Below are 13,844 nucleotides of genomic sequence, written 5' to 3'. Positions count from 1 at the left end.
ACACTCCTTGCCACTTAGCGCCCCCCTGCCACCCCCTTTTGCCTCTAGCGCCCCCCTTGCCTCTTACCGCCCCCCTAAGGCATTCCACCGCCCCCCCAGGGGGTGGTACCACCCACTTTGGGAACCACTGGTCTACTCATTTGTTTTCTTTTAACACTGAGGGCGGCCCTTTGAAACCCCGTGGCAAGAGTTTAAACAGTTTTTTCCCCTCTAGCCGATCAGCTGGGACTCAGGAGGCAGCAATAGATTGGGGGTGGGGCCAAATTAAAGGTAAGAATAATGCGGCAGGGGGGCGGGGGGCCAGAACCGGTTTGGTGATGTCATATCATCACTACTACCAGCTCCGCGGAACCAGGCCGAACTGGGAGGAACCCACCACTGCTGCGAGGCCAATAAAATTACAAAAAAACACTGAACCATTTGTTAAATTGCTGGCTCGCCCGCCCCTCGCCCACCACTATTTATTGGCAATAAATAGTGGTGCGGAGGGGCAGGGCAAGGGGTGGGGCGAGCCAGCAATTTAACAAACGGTTTGGCCGAACCGCCTAGAACCTGCAGAATCCCACCACTGACCTACACCCATACACATATATACATAATACATATATTAATCACTGTCCATTTTGAATACATAGTGGAAAGAAGAAACTTGAGAGTTCACAAGGTTGATACTATATGGCACCTATGGCTAACCTTTTCTGGACCGAGTGCCCAAAACGCGAATGCGCACGTGCACGCCCAAACCCCCAAAATGCAATGTGTGTGCGCCCTCGCATGCGCCCTGCTCCCCCACATGCATGCACCCCCACGCATGCACCCCCACGCATGAATGTGTGGCCCCCCCAATGTGCGCTCTGCCCCTGTGCATGCGTGGCAGAGACCCAGCAGGAGGCGCACACGACTGCGCGGCGGATCTGAGCTAGGGCGATGGCTCGCGTGCCCACAGAGAGGGTGTTGCGTGCCACCTCTAGTACACATGCCATAGGTTTGCCATCATAGCTATATGGAAAAGGACTGTGACTGAATCTAGATGTTCTGCTTTGGATACCATGAAGCCTCCTCCCAGAAGGTAACAAAACAGGTCATGAATAGGATGTGTAGCATCCCTGACAATACTGCAGATCCTGCTCAAGCATCGCTTGCTTATATGCTATGTCCTGGATAGAAGGAAGTAAACTACCAATAATATTTTCTTCCATCCTCACCACTCTCCGTACTATCTTCCTGTCTGAAACAGTAATGCTGTCAAACCAGATAGTAATGCAATATGACAGGATGCTTTCAATCGTCTCTCTATTAAAGTAGTAAGGATAGAGGAAGGAAGATGTACTTTTCTCATGCGATGCAGAAAATGCAGACGCTGATGTGCCCGCTTTACCAGTGTCTCACTGTTGAGCAACCAAGCTAGCCTACTCATTAGCTGCATACCCAGAAACTTAATGCTGCTAACCACCTCCAAAGGTGAATCATTAATATACAGAGGTATGTGGCTGTGCCTGCCTTTTCTGAAATCAACAATGATAATTACAATGACAATTACACCAGTTCACCAAACCATCTACCTTCTTGTGGTAAGCACCCTCGTTGTCATCCTGAATAAGACCCACTACTGTTGTATCATTCACATACTTCACAATATAGTTGGTGGCAAACCTTGCACAACAATCAATTTCACAACGATGTTAGGCAGTCAAATTATTTGATTATGTATAAGATTGCATACCTTTCTTACAGGCTAGTCCATCCTAGTTCACTGGAAAAAAATAAATTTTGGATATTGAATATTCCATTGTCAGCCAGTAAATACAAATACAATTCCAGAGTCAACCAGTAAGTACACATACATGTTCATAAAATCATATGCACATGTGCACGAACACCATCACACACAAACATAACATTCACATAATTTCAGATTATGTTAGGCTTATTCCATCTATAAGATCATTTTAGAGCTGAAAGAAAGTTTGTCTCCTTGATGCTGTTTGCACCATGTTTGGACCATGTTTGGTAAAACTAAAATGAGATAGAAAGTATTAATTATATTTAAGCAGAATTTCTAAACATAAGAATTCACAATAAATTGTTTTTCCCATTCTGTTTTGTGAAATTCAAATAATTGAAGTTGGACAGTATTGAATACATGCAGCCTTTAATAATTTGCTCTTTTTTTTCTTGTATATTCAGTGCAACCAGTGTATCCAAGGATCAAAAATGTTATGGCAGCAGCTGCTGAAACTTATGCCAATATCAGTTGGGAATATGAGGGTCCAGTTCATGAGAACATTTATGTTGAATATGGTGTGGCAGGCAGTAAGAAGACATTTCATTGAATTCTTTTAAATGTATTGTAATAATAGAAAAAGAACCAGTATTGATTTGCTTTTCTAAAGTTATTTCTGCTTTTTTAGGACACAGATTTAAGGGTCAGATTTTGTGGAAGTAATTTGTGTTTAATTCGATACATAGAACATTGGCTTCTTGTATTATCTTAGGATTTCTGCCAAGAGCAATTACCGTACTAAAACTTTTAACACACTTGTTTGACATAGCATGCCTGTCCCCAAAGTGACAAGTCACTTTGATGGTAAAGAAACAATAAAACAGACTGAATTAGTTCTTTCTTTCTCTCAGGAAGTAAATTAGCAGATAATTAGCCCCATGAAAGACATACATAGGTTTTGGATTGTGAAAGGAATGCTCCTTCCTTTTAAACTAGTATTTTTCTATTCAAATAAATATATATGGAACATATCAATAGAGTTTTCCTAGCATGGTTTGATTAGCAATATACAAAGTTGCTCACTGTGGAGTACATTTAGTCTTTCAAATCTCTTCATATTAGTTTTGCCATTGCTGTCTTCTTGAAATAACTTAGTATTATTTTTTTAGACCACACAAATGTAAAGCAATGTATATTTTAAACTACATTTAACTATGGCATGCTTTCATTATCTGTAGTTTGATCTTCCTTCAGTTGTGATATTCTGAGGAAGTTTTATATAATTGCTTATTTTATCTGCCAGTTTCCATGTGAGGAAATGGTGCCTAGTGGGTCAACTTTGCATAAAGCATCAGCTTTTTAGCAGTTCCAAATAAGATGTAGTAAGCCAATCTGAATAGAAGTTTGTTTTTGTGGTTAATAAAGAAAAGGAAGAACCTGGTCAAACTTATAGTTTATAAAAGTTCATTGAGAATCTGTCCTTTTAATTGTGATTCCTTTCCTTTCACTTCTTGGTAAGCATAATTGATGTAAAGTATAACAAAATAAATGGAAATGCTGTTTATTATAATACACAAAAGATGCTTTAAAATTATTATCCCATGCAATTGCCTTCTTCATGGCAATTTTGAGCAGAATAGCATGAAGAATAAAATAATACTTAGAATATAGTTCTCTCAATGCTCTGTCTTAAGAAAAAATATTTTAAAGATCAGAATCTGAAAGTGACAAAATATCTCACCATGAATGAATGAATACAAATGCTGTGTTCCTAAAAATTTTATAGGCAAAGAAGAATTGAAAAAAGAAAATGCTAATGGTTCTCGGAGCTTCTTTCTCTTAAAAGGATTAACACCAGGAACATCATATAAAGTCCGGGTTGGTGCTGAGGGTCTTTCTGGTTTTAGGAGCTCAGAGGCTGTATTTGAGACAGGTCCAGGTGAGGCACACCATGCAATTCTGCCTTCCATTCAGAATTGTGATGTGTTAAGTGCTGGCATTTCAAAATAGTGTCATGTTCTCTTCACATATTTTAATGTCTTTTTTTCACCTCCTTAAAAGGTATAACTCAGAACTACATCAACTCATTTTTGTTCATACAATGGGTATCCATGCCATTCATTTAGAAAAAAGATATAGTTCTCATGTCTCCTTTTCAAATATGCTTTCTAATCCTCACATTATTTTTTCTATGTAGTATGCTTTTTATTAATGATGAAATACAACAATGTTTGAAAATAGTCAAGTCTAAATAAATTAAACATTACTAGCAGTTTTTTCTAATGGTAGGGTATTCAAAACCTCTACAAAACGTAATATTCATTGAATATAAATAGTGTATATACTATTGAATATTTTATTTAAAGTCTTTACTGTGTCAATTTGTAAATCAGTTTTTTACATACTGTATGTTGGAACATAATATTTAGAGACTCTCATAGGTTCTTTGAGAAATATTTCAGTAGCATTTGTTCAATTTGTTCACATATTTTTATAAAGCATTAGGGAGCAATCTTTTTCTATCATATGACCTATGGAGTAATTTGCAGGACTTTATGTTAATAGTCACAAGCTATGGATGGAACCAGTGGTAAAAGGGTGGCAGATTATCCACCTATTCAATTTTATTATTTTTGATACCTGACCCTTTCTTCTTTCTGTCTGGCTCTTGCTCTGTCCCTAAATTGCAGGTTAGGATAATTGCTAGAAAGCTGAATTAAGAGCATGCATCATCTGGCAAGTTGCCCACCTGTGCTGAAAAACATGGTGTTGAAATATTTTCACTCACTCACTATTGCACAGCGTCATACTGCATGGACACTGATTTTTATAAATGGAATTATATCTCAAACTTAAATTTGTAAAATAAAGTAACCTGTCAGGAATGGTCCAATACCCTGAATTTAAATGATATTTTAGATCAGTAGCTTCATGTGCTCATAGCAGTGTATGTTGGTTGTTTGATATGTAAAGAGAAGTACAGAATGCTGTTCTGCAATTAATGTTTCTTCTGTTTGCAATAAAAGAACTGACATGAGAAAAGCCCTTGCATTCAACATCTAAATATTATTTCAAATAATGGATTAGATTCAAAGCTTATAGTTTATAGATAACTTTATCAGCTGAAACATATCATTGTAGGTAAAAGGGTCTGAACCCTCTTTATCTCACAGCATTTTTATGCCTGAAACACTATTTAATACGGTTGGGTACCTTTTTCTGCATGACAGTACAACTCTCCAAACTCTTTGTGCCCTGTCAACACTGTTACAGATGTCCATCTTACAGGATGGAAAATAGAGAGAATATTTGAAAGAGTGGCTGGGTGACAAATATCAATAAGCCAACATTGGAATTAATATGGCCGTATTCTTCTAAACATTTGAATAGACTTGGCACATTTTTAAAAAATTTATTTTTCCTTAAATCCATCAAAAATCTATGTCTTGGAAGGCTACAATAGTATCTCAGCTATACAAAAGCTTTAGATTCTGTCAGTTCTCTGTGCATCAAATTCTATAAAATCCAAGCTCCTTTAAATTAAATAATTTGGATAACAAGTTTTTTTGTTGTTGAATGGGACTAACTTACATCTTGCTAAACCCACTGGAGTTTGGAAAGCATTTTTTAAGTTTTCATTTGAAATTTATAGATGCATTTCAAGACTAAAGAAAGCTCAACAATAAAATAGAAGTTCAAGAATCTTCCTGACTTCCTTAAAGACACATCATTTCTCTGAAAATTGAATTTTTTCCAAAGTTTTATTATTGGAAAGTGGAAGCGGCAGGAATATTTTATGGGCTATTCCTTCTCTAGTCAAACCATATTATAAGGAAGATAAACTGTTGCAGAAGAGGTTGATTAATATGAAAGAATCAATAGGAATCAGTCCTATTTCTCTTGGGTGGTAGAATTTTTTCATTCAACATTCAACTCTGATTCTGGATCTAAACCAACAGCTATTTCCTTAACTCTCCAACTGGAGAGTTCTCTAACTGGAAGTAAACAGGAAAAAGATCTAAAAGTTGCTTAGTTGCTCAAGAACCATTCTACAGGTTCTGAAAAGATTTCTGTTTAACATTTACTTTAGTTATGATTTGATTTTAAGTAAGTACAGTAGAATAAATTCGTATGACTTGCCTGTATTAGCAATGTTTGTATTTTTTAGAGAGAAAAATACACTTGAAGCAGACTATATATGTAGTGGAATTATACATAATTATGCAATTTAAATAAACAGTAGTGGCTTATAGAACTCTATATGCTTTTACCAGAACATACAGAAATAAAATACTGGAAACTCTGTAAGTTGTTATCGTAGTTTATATATTTAAATGATTTTTTAAATGTTATCTAATTCTGGGTTTTATTTAATTGACCAAACTAAGTAACAATTTTAATTAGCAATTTTATGATGTTTGTGTGTCTATATTTTTCTTGACTGTACACCGCCTTGAGTCCTACGGGAGAAAGGCGGTATAGAAATATAATAAATAAATAAATAAATAAATATATATGTGTTAAGCATGTACTGTTTTGCAGAGTTGGCATGGCATTCCATACTGAATTTTAATGTAAAATGTACATGTTTTCCTTTAATACTTGACACTGTATTTTTAATATCAAATAACTGCATGTTTGGAAAAGCTTAAATTGCTTTAACCTATTAAACATTATTTGTTTATATTATCCTATTTAAAGTTAGCTTTTTAAAAGACATTTTTTTTCTCAAAAAAACATTTTGTTCTTTTTATATTCTATAAAGATATGCTATCCTTTTCCAAATGTATAAATTTGAACAAATCATATATATTATAACTATATTAGAAATTCTATTGCATTCTTTTACATGAACATAAATTCAAGTGTAACTGGTTCTTCTAAATGAACTAAAGTGCCCCTAAACCATAGACTTCTGAGGAGATATGTAGTGCACAGAGAGATCTCCTTTAAAAATCTGTGAGAAATGTTTCCAGGGTAATTATTTGTACATTCAACTGTGGGTCAAAGGACAATTCCCAAACCACTGCCACAAATGTTTTTATTAGAAGAGTAGGGCAAGTATAAGGGGAGAGAATACTTGTTTTTACACATTTAGTATTTTAAAATGCAAATATCAACAATACTGTCAAATGTTTTTAAAAGACCAAAATATATTATTTCTAATTGTGATGTAAATTAATTCATAAGAATGCAAAACTGGTATGAATTAACACCTCTTTTTCATTCTTAGCAAAGGCAAGTCGGCAGATTGACATTGCCACTCAAGGATGGTTCATTGGTCTTATGTGTGCAGTTGCTCTTCTCATCTTGATTTTGCTCATTATTTGTTTCATAAGGAGAAATAAAGGTGGAAAATATCCAGGTAAGTTTTGGATCTACTGATTTAATCTTTAAAAAAGAAAATGTTTTTTTTTATTTAAATATAATATTTCTACCACTGCTGCTAAGATTCAAAATAAAAGAAGTAAATCTTTAAGTATTTGCTACCAGTAGTCCTCAGGCTACAACTATTCATTCAACAACTGATTAAAGTTATAATGGCAGTTAAAAAGGGGGACTTAAGACAGTTTCTTGGAGTTCTGGCCATCACAGTCAAGTGATTGTGATTCTGAACAAAGCAATGGTAAGCCAGTAGGAAGTCAGAAGTCATAATCACATGAAGTCACTTATGTGAAGCTATGTGAAGATTATGTGAAGTCACCCACATAATCCTCATTTAACAATGATAACCCGGACTGCTGTAATTTCATTTCTAAGCCATAATGTGACATAATGCTTTACAACCTTGTTACTTAGCAACAGAGTTCTAGGTTCCAATTGCTGTCATAACTAGAGAATTACCTGTATATAGTTAATTTGTTTTGGCTAAGATTAATATCCAATTTTTTCCAATATGGTTTCAAAGTTACAACTATTCTATTGTTTATCTGACTGGCTATAACATTTTAGAACGCTACCAAGAAAAGGATCAACACACAGTGGGATAAAAAAAAAGAATATCTGAAGTACTCACTCTGAACAACTATAGCCAACTATTGCCCCAATTTCCAGTAGGACTGTAAAAATTGTGAAAGTTACGAATGCCTAATTTAATGTGCTAGCAATACAATTGCTATTTGCTGTATGTATGGAGCTATGGAGATAACCTTGAAGAAGCAGTTCAGAAAGTGTTAAGACAACAGCAGGTACAGAAGCGTGCTTTGAGCCAAAGGTGAAGGGAAAGTATTACAGAGAGACTTAGTCTGACTTTCCTTGTATCTCCCTGGTTATATGGAAAAGGAAAGGGCAAGCAGTACTGGAGTGGCAAGATTCTGTTATAGCTTTATTTTTTACTAAGACTAGTTTTGGTCTTTTTGTGGAATATGTTTCCTGGTATGAAAACCTTTTAGAACTGAGACAGGCAGACATATATGTATATTCTCCACGAGCTGCACTGGCTCCCTATTGGTCTCTGGTCACAATTCAAGGTGTTGGTTATTACCTTTAAAGCCCTACATGGCTCAGGGCCAGTTTATCTTCGAGACCGCCTTCTGCCGCATAGCTCCCAGTGACCGGTAAGATCCCACAGAGTTGGTCTCCTCCGGGTCCCGTCAGCTAAATAATGCCGGCTGGCGGGCCCGCGTGGGAGGGCCTTTTCTGTGGCTGCCCCAGCTCTCTGGAACTAGTTACCTCCTGAGGTCCAGACCATCCCCACCCTATTGGCCTTCCGAAAAGCAGTGAAGGCCTGGCTTTTCCAGCAGGCCTGGGGCCATTGATCTCGCTCTTGTGATCTGGCGAGATCCGGCCATGAATGGCGTGAATGAGTTTTTTAATGTTTTTAATTTTTCAATGTTTTTTTATAATGATTTTTTATAATGTATTGTGAGCCGCCCTGAGTCTTCGGAGAGGGGCGGCATATAAATTTAATTAATTAAATTAAATTAAATTAAATCTTCAGTCTTTCAGTTTTCTTTGCCAATTTGTAATTTAGTCATGTGTAATAAATGAAGCCAAGGTTACATTGTCTCATAGATTGCAGAGCGTTGATCTAATGGGTGTTTAAATTCTATGAATGACATCTCAAAAGTCCAATTTTACATATTTTAGTGAAAGAAAAAGAAGATGCACATGGTGATCCAGAAATACAACCTATGAAAGAAGATGATGGAACTCTTGGTGAATATAGGTATTACTATTTTTCTTATTAATCATACTATTTGGATTTGAAGATAATATTTTTCAGACTTTCTATTCCCATGATGGTGAACATATGGCACATGTGCCACAGGTGGCATGCAGAGCCCTCTCTGCGGCCACGCCAGCCGTCGCCCCAGCCCAGCTCCACCGCTCATGCACGTACGCCTTCCACTGGCCAGCTGGTCTTTGGGTCTTTGCCATGCATGTGCAGGGGGTGGGGAGCATGTGGAGAACGTGCGCATGCATGCATGGGGTGGGTGGGCATATGCGTGTGGGGGTGCAGTTTGGTGCAGGGGGTTTTCCAGGCCAGAACGAAGCATGGGGGGGCCTTGCGCTGTGCCCCTGCACCCTGTTTTGGGCCTGGAAAGCCTCCTACACTAACTTAGAAGCCAAAACGGGGCACAGGGGGGCTGTGTGAGGCCCCCTGCACCCCATTTTGGGCCTGGAAAGCCACCTGCACCAACCTGGTAGCCAAAACGGGGCACAGGGGGCTGGGGCGCATGTGCGAGGGCATTGGGGCACATGCATGGGGAATGCGTGTGGGAGGGGGCGCATGCACGGGGAATACGCTTGCATTGCATTTTGGGGTTTGGGCACGCATGTGTGCATTTGCATACTTTGGGTACTTGGCACAAAAAAGGTTAACCATCACTGTTCTATTCAAATCATTTAACTTAGAGTATACTTTCACCCACCATCTTCAGATATGATGCTATATGAACATTTTAGATGCTGTTTTACTAAACGACTTTTCAATTCAGATACAGTATATATAAATCAATATGTTAAATTATCAGACATTTAATAATTCAATTAATTCTAGCAAATATTTCAGATTGCATGACATGGCATAGATCATAGGAATACACTTGAGTATTACTATTAATATATGTTAATTATTGTATTTTATCCTATAACTATTGTATTTTACCCTACTCTTATTTTAAATTGTTTTTATAGGATTTTATTGATAATACGTGTTTGAACCTTGTACGTTGATATGGCCTATAGGCTAATCAATAAATAAATAATAAACATATTGCTGACTATTAATATACAAATTTATCCAAATGAATAGAAGTACATAGTAGAGCTTTGCATTTGCATTTGCATGCGTAGTAGAGCTTTGCATCATGTATTTATGCAGAAATATATTCTATTCATCCTGGCCTTATCTGTTGTGGCCCGTCAGCGGCCTGTGCAGCTTTGCATCATGTATTTATGCAGAAATATATTCTATTCATCCTGGCCTTATCTGTTGTGGCCTGTCAGTGGCCTGTGCAGATTGTAGCTGATTCCGACAACGAGGAGGCTGGTGTGCTGCGTCAGCAGCCTGTGCAGCTGGCGCTCGAATCGGACAGTGAGGAGGCTGTAGAAGATGTGGTGCCAGAGGCAGGGATTCAGCCAGGGCCTTCAGAACCTCCAGAAGCTCCTTTAAGTGAAGAGGAGGAGCCTCTTCTCAATGTACGGGCGCACAGAGTTGCCAAAAGACAGGAGACCTCAGGAGGAGGTCTCAAGAGAGTAAAGCTTAGCCTATTTAAGAAGGAACGCCCCTTGCAACAAGCTGTAGAGAACAACTTTAGTTCACTCTCCTTCATGTCTGCAAAATTGCTTCTGGGCTTTCTGCCAACTCTAGTAAGACTGTGATTACCTTATCTTAAAATTCTGGTAGGCTGTTAAGACAGTTTATTAACAGCCTTTGGTTGATAAAGACTGCATTATTTGAGTTAAATAAGCTTTGTATAGAGTTTGTGTGCACTGCGTTCTTTGGGGTCCGTAGTTGGGGCAGAACATTATCCTTCCATAAAAGATGACTGAGAAATCTTGATCATATATATTATAATCATAAAATGAAGATCCAAATTATTGCACTGAAAATCCAATACTTAAACAAATTTGGTTTCAGCATTTTACTTCATTCATATATTTGGCAAATGTGCTTTCAGCATGACTTTGAGCAGAAATTAATAGATGCATAAAGAACAAAATATGAAAGTTATCTAAATGTCCTGAACTAAATTTATACTTTGTAGTAAAAAAGTAGACTTTACTGTTTGCCTTGGAATAAGCATGTATTTTGTTTGAAAATAATAAAAGTTAACATGTCATGTATGTCACACAACATATATGAAAGTCATCAGTCTAGATGAAATTTGTTGTCTGTCTTCAAATCTAATATATCAAAAACAAAATAAATAAATAAATACATGCCTTCTCCATAAATTCACTGAGGGAAGCTTCTTATAGTATTACCGTAATAATATACAATTTAATTTGCAGAACACTTCAACTCTTCAAAATAGCAAGTTTAGTTAAAAAACATTAAGTAGTTTTATTATTTTGGTATTTAATTTTTCTGCGGCGCAATTAAAATGTTTACCTTTTATTTATAATTCAGTGTATCTTTTTCAGCTTTAAATCAATAGTTATTTGATAATATACATTGTATATTGATTAGTTGGGAACGCCAAGCATCTGGCTGACCTTGACTGATTCTTTAAAGCAGTGTCAGTCTTTAGTATTTGGATGACCTATCAATAGGAAACCCCAGAATTGTAGATTAAATTGGAAAATTAACTTTGACTGAAAAAAAAATATTTTTATTTTCTTACAAATTTCCGCAAGAGTTCCAGTATTTTGAACTTTTTTCCATTACTTAAGATCATTTCCCATACAATTAAACATGCTATATTTATTGAAGCAGACCCTGTTTTTGCCAAAGCAATGTCTAAATGGTCTAATGGGGAAGACAGACTTCCTTAGATTACTAAAATTGAAATTCCTTCTCTTTTTTAAATGGTCAGAGGAGAAATAGCTTGATTGATAGTCTGTGTAAGGTCCTGTTTCTCCCACCTGTTCAAGAAAGCATGGACGTTCAAAACTTTCAAAAACATTTCAAAAGAAAACTTTTATTGAAAGGAAGTGAATGCAAGACAATGCAAAGCAGGTCTGAGTTCTCCCCAGGCAATTCCGTTAGGATAAAGTGGTTAGAAACCCCTCCTCTCAGTTTGATGTTGAATGAGCCAATCCACAGGTGTGAAGATGTTGTGGAAACGTTCGTCCTGAGAAAGAGATAAGGGGTTGTTCCCATGCGCTTCTTCTGTGAGGCTTCCAAACTGAGAGAAAACAGATGGCCCTCCCCCCTTGTAAATCCCCCAAGGTAAATCAAACAACAGGGCAGAATAGATGACAGGGTAAAAGTTATAAACTAGGGAATTACAAGATACATAGGAAACAGGATTAGAGCAATAAGTGAGTAAAAGAATCTGGGGTCCTCTCCCCACTTGAATGGCAGTATCACGATAGGGATCTGACAGTCTGAGACTAGTAACATAAACTTCATCACAGTCATAGATCAGCTTTTATACATAAAAATATATCAATTTCCCCATAATACATGAAAACCATAATAACAGGAGGAAAGAAAGAAGAAGAAGAAATCTTAGGGTTATGGATAGATTGCATTTGTGTTGGACAACATTTGCTGTTTGTCATAGCAGCTATTGGTATATGCTATTATAGCACAGTAAGAGTGCTGTTGTAATCTGCCAGGAAAAGGAGGAGGATCATTATCTCTGTCTCAGTTTGTTTTATAAGGACCTTAATTAACATACCACATAATCTCCTTAGAAACTCTAATGTAATAGGATATGCCATGTATCCTCTGTGATGCAGAAGTCACATGGGCAAAGACAGCCGTGGAAAGAAATCTTTTCATATTTGCTCTCAGTAACTGTGAGACCAACGCATCAAAGCAAATTAAAGTAAATGTTCTGAAGGTAATAAAAACTTATGAAGCAATTCAGGGAAAATCTATATATACAAAAAAAAGGACCTATGTATGTATGTATGTATGTATGTATGTATGTATGTATGTATGTATATATGTGAGCCAGCATAACTCTGGAATGGCTCAAGCAATTTCAACCAAATCTGGTACGCAGATGACTTACTCTCTGGAAACAAATTCTGTGGGGGTAGGACACCTCTGGAGGGGGGGGGTGTCTGTGTGTCTGTGTCTGTGTGTTCCAGCATAACTTTGGAACAGCTCGAGCAATTTCAACCAAACTTGGTACACAGATGACTTACTCTCTGGAAAAAAATACTGTGGGGGTAAGACACCCCTAACACCCCTCGGAGGGTGTGTGTGGGGTGTCTGTGGGTGTGGGTGTGGGTGTGCTCCAGCATAACTCTAGAATGCCTCTAGCAATTTAACCAAACTTGCTACATAGATTACTTATTCTCTAGAAAAAAATACTGTGGGGGTAAGATACCCTTGGTATCTGTGTGTGTGTGTGTGTGTGTGTGTATGTGTGTGTGTGTGTGTGCGTGTGTGTGTGTGTGTGCGTGTGTGTGTGTTCCAGCATAACTCTGGAATGGCTTGAGCAATTTCAATCAAACTTGGTACACAGTTGACTTACTCTCTGGAAAAAAATACTGTGGGGCTAAGACACCCCTGGTGTGTGTCTGTGTGTGTGTGTCTGTGCCTGTGTGTGTGTGTGTGTGTGTGTGTTCCACCATCACTCACTGTGGTGAGAATTAGAGACCTAATTGTCCTGGCCAACAGCCTGGGAAAAATTCTACAGGTGATTATATGCATTAGCAGACACCTCCCCCTACAACTTGCCCTCTCTGCTTGAAGCTGAGGGCCTAGCGGGGTTTTGTTTGTTTGTTTGTTTGTTTGTTTGTTTGTTTGTTTGTTTGTTTAAGAACCAATTCCCTTTAGCAGAGGGAGCCCCCTTGTGGAGTATTGTGAAGCCGTTACCATGGCAACTCCATTGTGATGTACATTATTTTATTTATTTTTTTGCTTTAATTTATATGCCACCCTTCTCCGGAGACTCAGGGTGGCTTACAATGCATTAAGCAATAGCCTTCATACTTTTGTATATTTATACAAAGTCAGCTTATTGCCCCCACAATCTGGGTCCTCATTTTACCT

The 13,844-nt window shown here is 37.5% G+C and overlaps 1 protein-coding gene across 12 annotated transcripts in view; it reads left to right on the top strand.

Moving 5' to 3' along the window:
• NRCAM (neuronal cell adhesion molecule) overlaps positions 1-13,844 on the top strand; it is a 138,496-nt gene that overhangs the window by 102,710 nt on the left and 21,942 nt on the right. For 7 of the 12 annotated variants that reach the window (XM_070946892.1, XM_070946898.1, XM_070946891.1 and 4 more), the window contains 2 exons: positions 6,957-7,088; positions 8,813-8,891. In XM_070946892.1, coding sequence (XP_070802993.1) covers positions 6,957-7,088; positions 8,813-8,891 — 211 coding nt within the window. Of the gene's footprint in view, positions 1-2,187; positions 2,314-3,509; positions 3,663-6,956; positions 7,089-8,812; positions 8,892-13,844 lie in introns of all 12 variants that reach the window. The other 5 variants (XM_070946889.1, XM_070946887.1, XM_070946897.1 and 2 more) reach the window with 3 other exon arrangements.

Source organism: Pituophis catenifer, unplaced genomic scaffold (assembly GCF_029215685.1).
Source record: "Pituophis catenifer annectens isolate HBS135680 unplaced genomic scaffold, rPitCat1.0.hap2 SCAF_7, whole genome shotgun sequence".
NCBI lineage: Eukaryota > Metazoa > Chordata > Lepidosauria > Squamata > Colubridae > Pituophis > Pituophis catenifer.
This window is presented reverse-complemented; position numbering and strand designations above follow the sequence as displayed.